Source organism: Pinus tabuliformis, chromosome X (assembly GCF_031772625.1).
Source record: "Pinus tabuliformis cultivar Carrire ecotype Pingquan chromosome X, CPIR1, whole genome shotgun sequence".
NCBI lineage: Eukaryota > Viridiplantae > Streptophyta > Pinopsida > Pinales > Pinaceae > Pinus > Pinus tabuliformis.
The window spans coordinates 156,177,375-156,186,870 of record NC_142308.1 but is presented as its reverse complement, the minus strand read 5'-3'; the positions used below and the strand labels follow the sequence as shown (position 1 = coordinate 156,186,870).

The following is a 9,496-nucleotide window of genomic DNA, read 5'->3' as shown; positions in this document are numbered from 1 at the left end:
GAGATGATGGACCTTGGGAGGCCATGCAGTCGAACGATCTCAGTAAAAAACAAATGTCCTACATAAGTAGCATCACTGGTTTTCTTGCAAGGTATACAGTGTGCCATCTTTGAAAATCGATCTACCACTACCATTACTGAATCGAAACCCCGCTGTGTCTTAGGCAAGCCCAGCACAAAATCCAAGCTGACAGAGTCCCACGGTCTGCTCGGAATGGGTAATGGTAAATAAAGACCTGTATTCTGACTGTGACCCTTTGCTAGTTGACAAACCTTGCACCTACTTACGTACCTCTGTACATCCCGTTGCAACTTTGGCCAAAAATAGAAATGCCCTACCTGTGAAATTGTCTTGTCTATACCAAAGTGTCCAGCCAGACCCCCACTGTGTTTTTCCTGAATAATGTTCTCTCGCATAGAGCAGTTGGGAATACATAACTATCCTCCCTTAAACAGCAACCCTTCCTGTAAATTGTAGTCCAACCACGGACTACTATTTCTCAACAGAGGGTTTTGGCAGGCCTCATAGGCCTCCTTAAAATCTGCATCTGTTTGATACAGTTCCCTCAGGTGCTCAAAGCCTAAAACCTGCATTGTACTTTCCTGTAAGAGTAGGGTCCTCCTACTCAGCGCATCTGCCACCTTGTTCGCTTGCCCACTAATATGTTTCAGTACAAACGTGAAATTCTGAAGATACTCAACCCATGCTGCATGCTTATGGTTCAATTTATGTTGTTGCATGATGTACTGTAATGCAGAATTATCTGTAAATAAAACAAACTCATTACCCAACAGGTAATGTATCCAATGCTTTAACGCTTGTATAATTGCGTAGAACTCCTTGTCATAGGTTGAGTATTTATGTCTACTCTCGTTCAGCTTTTCACTGAAATACTCGACTGGTCTATCCTCCTGACTAAGTACTGCCCCAATGGCTGTACCACTGGCATCACAACAAACTTGAAAGAGTTTGTTGAAGTCAGGCAGCCTCAATATCGGCCTTTCAGTAATCTTCCTTTTCAAAATCTGAAAACCATTTTCCGCTGCTTCAGTCCAGTGAAAAGGCTGATTTGCCTTCTTGATTGTATCCAGCATAGGTGTGCAGATCTCACTGAAATTCCTGATGAATTTCCTGTAAACTTGCTAGTCCCTGAAAACTTCGGACTTCAAATAACCTTCTTGGAGAAGGCCAGCTAACTATAGCTGCCACCTTTTCTGGGTCCATCTTCAGTTCATTTTCCGCAATTACAAAACCCAGGTACACTAACTCCCGCTGAAAAAAGGTACACTTTTTCAGATTGATTAGCAACTTGTTTTGCTGCAGCTTCCTCAACACACTTCGAACATGCCTGAAATGTTCTTCCTTAGTTTTACTAAAAATCAAAATGTCATCCAAGTAAACTATTACGAATTTCCCAATGAATTCCTTCAGCACCTCATTCATCAGGCGCATGAAAGTACTGGGAGCATTGCTCAACCCAAATGGCATCACCAGCCACTCATACAGGCCTTCATTCGTCTTGAAAGTTGTCTTCCACTCATCTCCTTCCCGAATTCGGATCTGGTGATATCCACTCTTCAAGTCAATCTTCGAGAAATAAGCCGCCCCACTCAAACAGTCCATCATATCGTCCATTCTCGGCAAGGGAAACCTGTACCTAACAGTAATTTTGTTAATGGCTCTAGAATCCGTGCACATTCGCCACTCTCCTCCTTTCTTTGGAGCCAAAACGGTCGGTACTGCACAGGGGCTCATGCTTTCTCTAATCAATCCTTTGTCTAACAACTCCTGGACCTGCTTCCTAATTTCTTCATGGTCCTTAGGGCTCATACGATAAGCTGCTTTATTTGGCAGACTGGCCCCTGGTATAAAGTCAATACAGTGACTAATACCTCTCCTGGGGGGTAGTTCATCCGGAAGGTCATCCACCACGATGTCTCCAAATTCCTGCAACATATTTTGGATTTCCTCGGGCAAATCTGAAATCTGTGTATGCAGTATCACTGCCTTTGGCCTTCTTATGACAGCAAAATTTACATCACTGTCCTCAATCTGTTTTATAAATTCTTTTCCGCCCATCAACAATGCTTTTACCCCACTGGTTTCAGCTGCACTCTCCTCTTTGATGGGTACAAGCGTGTGCTTGATCCCATCTTTGACAAACTTATAACAGTTTGTTTTCCCGTCATGAACTGCGCTTCTGTCAAACTGCCAGGGTCGTCCTAGCAGTATATGACAGACATCCATTGGCATAACATCGCAGATAATTTTATCCTTATACCTGCCTATCTGAAACTCCACCTCACACTGTTCATCAACTAACAGTTGATGTCCTTTCTGCAGCCATGACACTTTGTAGGGAGTGGGGTGCTTCAACTTTTTCAATCCTAGTTTCTCCACCATCTCTACAGCCACTAAATTGTCGGTACTTCCACTGTCGATGATCAGCTTGCAGCACTTACCCTGTGACTTGCAAACTGTTCGGAACAAAGCCTTTCGCTGGTCAGGTTCTGCAATTTCTTTTGCTGGTTTCAACAGCACCTTATTCAACACCAAAGCTTCACCCGTCTCTGGTGCGTTCTCCACTTCCTGAGGTGTTGCCTCAGCATCCTCTGGCTGAGCAACATAAGCTCCTCTTCCACCTACCGGTTCACCTTCAGGACAGTCATACGACTTGTGTCCCCACTTGTGGCAACGATAGCACTGGACAGTTCCCCTGCCCCGACCATTTCCTCGCCCTCGCTGAGCCGGTCGTCCTCCTCTAGTGCTATTGTCCTTCTCTGCTGTGCCTGCAGACTTAGAACTGCTGCCTTCTTCACTTGAACCTGCACCTCTGCCTCTGCCAAAAACCTTACCCTTCCCTGATCCAGGTGGATATTGGTGGCCACCTGCCAGGTCCACCTGGACCCCCACCATTGTCTTTCTCAGCATTTTCAGTTTCCTTAATTGTAGCACAGTTTACTATTTTTAGCAGTTTTTCGGGTCCTGAACTTCCGGAGCCGTTTTGAGGCCCTAAACGACGTTTTTTTGGAATTCTGGGGCGACCGAGCCCTATGTTGCCTCCCAAAGTGGTAGTACTCGGATAGATCTTTCTAACGAGCTATCGTACGCGTCAAACGGAGATCGTATGCCAAAGTTACGACCCCGGGAAATTGATGTACCAATTTACCCAAACGGGGCCCACAATTTGGCGTTTCATCTTCTAGGGTTAGGTTTCGGTATGTGAAGGGTTTTCCATTGTTTCTCAACAATAAATAGGCCTTCGAGCCTCATTGTAATACAGTTCAGAACAGTTCAGAGGCATGTAGCCATCACATCTCTTCTCAGAGATAAGCTACCATCGCCCTAGCTAGTTTATTGCCATTTCTGTTTGTAAGCATATGTCAGTATTTTCCATTAATGAAATGAAGTATTATTTCCGCTGCATCTTTGTGTATATGGTTATCTCTGTAATTTGTTGCGTTCCTGCTTAAATCTGAATCAGTGGTATCAGAGCGGTCTGCTTTTTCTCTGTTTTTCTTTGCATGTCCCCAACAAGGTCGGGATATAAGGAGTTAGGGCTTGAACTGGTTGAACCTTTGCAAGACCAGCCTCGCAAATCCCGACGGCCTCCCATGGCGGACGAGAAGAAAGACGAGGGGGCAGGAGATCCCATCAAAATCTTGCTCGAAGAAGCGCTCGAGCGACAACGGAACGCGATGATGGACAGCTTTGCGCAGATCCTTTAGCGGCTACCCAGAAGCGGCGCATCGGCTTCCAGCGGCTCCTCTGGAAACGCCACACCCTTTAAGGTACAAGTTAATTTTGAAATCCCCATATTCGAGGGTCAGATAGACGCCGATGCCGTAGATAAATGGTTAAATCTGCTAGAGGGTTATTTTTCTGTTCATGAATTTTCGAGTCGGGAAAAGATTGTTTTTGCTCTTCTCAAAGCAGCCCCCCACGTCAAGGACTGGTGGGAAACCTACTGCGAGCAGAAGGATGAAAGTACTGGCTCACTATTTTCAGCCGCACCCACCTGGGATTCGTTCCGGGATGCCATCAAGGAGCAGTACTACCCTGTCGGAAGCTATGAGGATGAATACATAAAGTGGACCACGCTGCGGCAGGGAAGGGACCAAGATGTGCCGGAGTTCACCAATCTTTTCCATACCCTTCGCACAAAGTTGGGTATCAAGGATTCGGAGCAACATTTGATACTCAAATACCGTGGCTGCCTGCACAAGTACATCCAGGAAGAAATACAGTTCCTAAACATCCCCTCGCTCGGCGCAGCATACCGGTATGCCGTCAAGTCGAGCAGAAGTTTAAACAAAAGAAGCGAGACTTTGGATCTGCGAATCCAAAGCAGGGGAAAGGTGCCCCTAAACCACAGAACAAAGGACAAAGCCAAGGCGGGACAGCCCAAGACAACCAGCTGAAGCTGCAAGCAAAGAGCAACGCCGCGAAGCCGAGAAAGGACACTGGAAAATGGTGCGAGTTCCATAAGAGCTCCACTCACAACACAAGTGAGTGTCGGGCCAAACAGTCACTGGTGGCTGAGCTAAAGGTTTCAGAATCAGATGCATGTTCCGACTCTGAGTCAGAACCCGATAAGGGGTATGAAAAAGGGAAGCAGATCATTGATGCGGATCCTAGCGCCACTGTTGCTACCACAAAGATCCAGAAAAATGAACCCGAAGATCCAGAGGAGGAGGAGCGTCTCTTCCACTCCCAGATGTGGGTCAAGGGCTCCCCGATACAGTTCATTTTTGATAGCGGGAGTCAAAAGAACCTCATTTCGGCAGAAGTCGTGAAGCGGTTGGGCTTACCGACCACAGCACATCCACAACCATACACCATTGGGTGGCTTTACCAAGGGCGAGATCTTCGCGTGAGCCAGCAGTGTCGCCTTCCATACAACATCAAGCCCTTCACGGATGAGGTATTGTGTGACATTGCTCCCCTTGAAGTTTGTGATGTATTACTAGGACAACCATACTTGTGGAAGCGACATGCTGTGTATGAATCAAGGCCCCGTGCTGTTATTATTACATTGGGAAATAAGTTGTTCAGGATACCAGAGGTACCACCACCTGCCGCCATCTCTTTGATTACTGCAAAACAATGCAGTAAGATCATTTCCAAAACCAGGAAATTTGTTTTCCTGATGATACGCCCTCAAGGGAAGAAGAAGACAGTGGCCGCGGCCTCCAAACGAGGTCCCTCTGCACGGCAGCTACAAATGGACAAGATTGTGGAGGAGTACAAAGACATCTTCACCTCCCCGGCAGGGGTTCCTCTGCACTGTCAAGTCAAGCACTCCATTGATCTGACCCCAGGTGCGCCGCTACCCAATGGACCAATTTATCGGCGCTCCGTTCTGGAGAACAATGAAATCAAGAGGCAGATTCAGGAGCTCCTACAGAAAGGTCACATCCGTCCGAGTTCTTCGCCCTGTGGGAGCCCGATAGTGTTGGTACAGAAGAAGGATGGGACGTGGAGACTCTGTATTGACTATCGGGCGCTGAACAAGATCACTGTCCGTAATAGGTACCCGATCCCGCGGATTGATGACCTCCTAGACCAACTAAAGGGGGCGAAATATTTCAGCAAGATCGATCTGAAGTCAGGATATCACCAGGTACCAATTGAACCCTCAGATGTGTGGAAGACTGCCTTCAAATCCAAGGAGGGCCTCTTCGAATGGTTGGTCATGCCTTTCGGATTGACGAATGCTCCTGCAACCTTTATGAGGCTAATGGATGACATCTTGCGGCCATTCACCAACTCCTTTGTAGTAGTATACTTGGATGACATTCTGATTTTCAGCCAGAGTTGGGAAGAGCACCTCCACCACATCCGACAGGTTCTCCAAACACTGCGGCAACACAAGCTATGTGCCAATTTGGAGAAATGCACTTTTGGCATGACCGAGGTCCAGTATCTGGGATACATCATTGATGAACAGGGGGTGCATGTCGATCCAGCCAAGGTCCAAGTCATTCGGGATTGGCCCTCTCCAACCACTCTAACAGAGCTCCGCAGCTTTCTAGGTCTTGCCAACTTCTACCGCAGGTTTGTGTTGGGATTTTCTCATATTTCTTGGCCCTTGAGTCAAGTCACCAAGGGCGGGGCGAAAGCAAAATTCTTTTGGTCTGAATCTCAACAGAAGGCATTCAGGGAGTTGAAGGATCGCCTCTGCACGGCACCAGTGCTCGCGTTACCAGATTTACAACAACCATTTGAGGTCGAGACAGATGCCTCTGACTATGCTATTGGGGCAGTCCTTACTCAACATGGACATCCAGTGGCATATCACAGTGAAACACTTTCAGACACAGTCCGGAAGTACCCCACTTATGATAAAGAGATGTATTCCATTGTACAGGCCTGCCGACAATGGAAGCATTACATTTTGGGGAAGGAAACGGTCATCCACACAGACCACCGACCTCTGCAATTCATACAGACCCAAGGGAAATTGCAGAATGATCGCCATCAGAAGTGGTCTACATACCTGCAACAGTTTCACTTGAATATCAAGTATAAAAAGGGCAGCACCAATAATGTTGCAGATTGCCTCAGTCGACCACCGATCATGGCGCTAACCACCGTGCTCAACTCTTGCGGGCACGAGACTTCTGATTGGCCACTTCTCTACAAAAGCGACCCAGAATTCGGCCACACATACCAGACACTCTTGGAGGGTCGGCAGGTTGCAGATTTTCACCTCCAGGATGCCCTATTATGCCACCTCGGTCACCTTTGTGTTCCTTCAAGCGAGCGTGCCAAGATGATTTGGGAAGCACACTACAGTCGGGCTGCTGGGCATTTCGGGGTCGAGAAAACAGTGGCAGTACTGCAAAACTATTTCTATTGGCCGAATCTTCGACAGGATGTTGGGAAGTACATCCGATCATGTACTGCCTGTGCCATTGCCAAACCGACCATTAAGAAGCAAGGCCTCTATACCCCGTTGCCTACCCCTAGTCGACCTTGGGAATCCATCTCCATGGATTACATGTCAGGCCTTCCTTCCACTAAGCATGGAAATGACTGTGTTTTTGTGGTCGTCGACAGGTTCTCAAAGATGGCCATTATGATGGCTTGCAAGAAGAATATCACAGCAGAAGCCACTGCTAAACTCTTCTTTGAACGAGTGTGGGTGCACTTTGGGATCCCACAGTCTATCATCTCAGATCGGGACAGTCGGTTTCTCAGCACATTTTGGTCCAGTCTCTGGTCAATGCTGGACACCAAACTCACGAAGTCCACAGCCTTCCATCCTCAAACTGATGGCCAGACAGAGGTTGTCAACAAGATGATTGTGCACATTTTGCGCATGTATAACTCAAAGCATCCACGCACATGGGACGAGAGCCTCCCCTATGTTCAGCACAGCTACAATCGAGCTCTTCACAGCTCCACTGGCCATAGCCCTTTTCAGGTGGGTTTAGGATTCCAGCCACTATGCCCCATTGATGTGGCCATGCCACTTGCAGCTACTCACATGAATTCAGCTCATGTCCAGTCCGAAACAGATAAGGCCACCAGCTTCATTGAGCGCATCCAACATATTCGCCAGCAGGTCCATGACATTCTTGAGAAATCAAATGCCAAGTACAAGCAGCGACATGATCAACACCGGGTGCCACACAAGTTTCAGGTGGGCGACAAAGTCTGGTTGCATTTGCAAAAGGAACGCCTTACTGGAGCCTATCGGAAATTGAGACCACTTCGATATGGTCCTTACACCATTACTAAGGCTATGGGAGACAATGCATTTGAGCTCAGCATTCCCCCATTCCTTGGCCTGCACCCAGTGTTCAATGTGGACCGCCTTCGGCCATACTTTCCACCATTGCTAGACACATCCGACATTGCAGAACAGCTCAAACCCACAGAATTAAATCCAGATTGCATGGAACAAGCTGCAACTGATCGGATCATGGACACACAGATCAAGAACACTCGCCAACAGCATATCCAACTGTATCGAGTTGTCAAAGCAGGCCAACTCCTTCAGCAGGGCAAGTGGCTCACCAGGGAACAAGTTCAGCAGAGGTTTCCTCATCTCATGGAGGAGCTCAACGCAATGGGGACCATTGCTTCCTAAGGGGGGAGGAATGATCCAGGTGGATATTGGTGGCCACCTGCCAGGTCCACCTGGACCCCCACCATTGTCTTTCTCAGCATTTTCAGTTTCCTTAATTGTAGCACAGTTTACTATTTTTAGCAGTTTTTCGGGTCCTGAACTTCCGGAGCCGTTTTGAGGCCCTAAACGACGTTTTTTTGGAATTCTGGGGCAACTGAGCCCTATGTTGCCTCCCAAAGTGGTAGTACTCGAATAGATCTTTCTAACGAGCTATCGTACGCGTCAAACGGAGATCGTATGCCAAAGTTACGACCCCGGGAAATTGATGTACCAATTTACCCAAACGGGGCCCACAATTTGGCGTTTCATCTTCTAGGGTTAGGTTTCGGTATGTGAAGGGTTTTACATTGTTTCTCAACAATAAATAGGCCTTCGAGCCTCATTGTAATACAGTTCAGAGGCATGTAGCCATCACATCTCTTCTCAGAGATAAGCTACCATCACCCTAGCTAGTTTATTGCCATTTCTGTTTGTAAGCATATGTCAGTATTTTCCATTAATGAAATGAAGTATTATTTCCGCTGCATCTTTGTGTATATGGTTATCTCTGTAATTTGTTGCGTTCCTGCTTAAATCTGGATCATTCCCCCTGCCAGTTCCGCCTCCTCTCCTGGCATTTTGTTTCCTGTTAATTTTCTCCTCCGCCTTCAGGGCAAACTGGTATGCTTCATCCAAAGTTCTGGGTGAGAGGATACCGATTTCATCCAGTATTTCCCCCCTCAACCCATTCACAAATCTGGCTGTTTTTCCTGGGGTATCTTCCACATACCCTGCCCGCAAATTCAACTTATAGAATTCTTCTGTAAATTCCTTAACAGTCATCCCTCGTTGCTTCAAGTTCTGTACCTGCCTATACAACATGATCTGATAGTCTTTCGGCAGAAACTTCTCCTTCAGTTTTGCTTCCATCCTGGTCCACTTCTTTATAGGCTGTTTGTGTAGCCTTTTCCTTTCCGCCTGAACGCTGTCCCACCACAAGGACGCATGTCCTTTCAGCTTCATGGCGGCGAACTTCACCTGCTTGTCCTCACTGGTTTCCTCAAACTCAAAATATTTATTTACTTCACTCAACCAATCCAATAACGCATCTACAGACAAGCTTCTGTCATAAGTGGGTAGCTCGTGCTTTGGCTTATGACTCGACAGCAAAACTGACTTTAATAACCAGAATTCTGGTGTCACCCCTTCAAACTCGTCTTCTGGTTCTGCCACATCTTCATCACTATCATCCGCTGGGTCTCTCCTTCCCCCAACTTCTACCACTGCCAATCTTTCACGCAAAACGCGAATCTCCTCACGGAGTCCCTCTTCTGCTATTCTCCGGACCGCTCTTCCTCTTCCTCTTCTGCCAACCTCCAT

At 47.2% G+C, this 9,496-nt stretch overlaps 1 protein-coding gene across 1 annotated transcript; it reads right to left on the bottom strand.

Moving 5' to 3' along the window:
- Positions 1-437: 437 nt before the first annotated feature.
- Positions 438-9,496, bottom strand: LOC149138924 (uncharacterized). Its single transcript, XM_089450527.1, has 7 exons — positions 9,210-9,496; positions 8,731-9,101; positions 2,401-2,861; positions 2,172-2,222; positions 1,741-2,052; positions 788-1,025; positions 438-706 (listed from the first exon to the last, which is right to left on the bottom strand). Exons 1-7 carry the CDS (start codon positions 9,494-9,496, stop codon positions 438-440), a joined length of 1,989 nt encoding a protein of 662 aa, XP_089306653.1.

Excerpts from the sequence above, each read along its gene's own strand:
- LOC149138924 (XM_089450527.1), bottom strand. The coding sequence starts at position 9,496 with ATGGAGGTTGGCAGAAGAGGAAGAGGAAGAGCGGTCCGGAGAATAGCA. Across the intron at positions 2,053-2,171 it reads TCATGACGGGAAAACAAACT|ATTGAGGACAGTGATGTAAA; the intron begins GTTATAAGTTTG and ends TTTATAAAACAG. Across the intron at positions 707-787 it reads TTGGATACATTACCTGTTGG|CATGGGTTGAGTATCTTCAG; the intron begins GTAATGAGTTTG and ends ATAAGCATGCAG.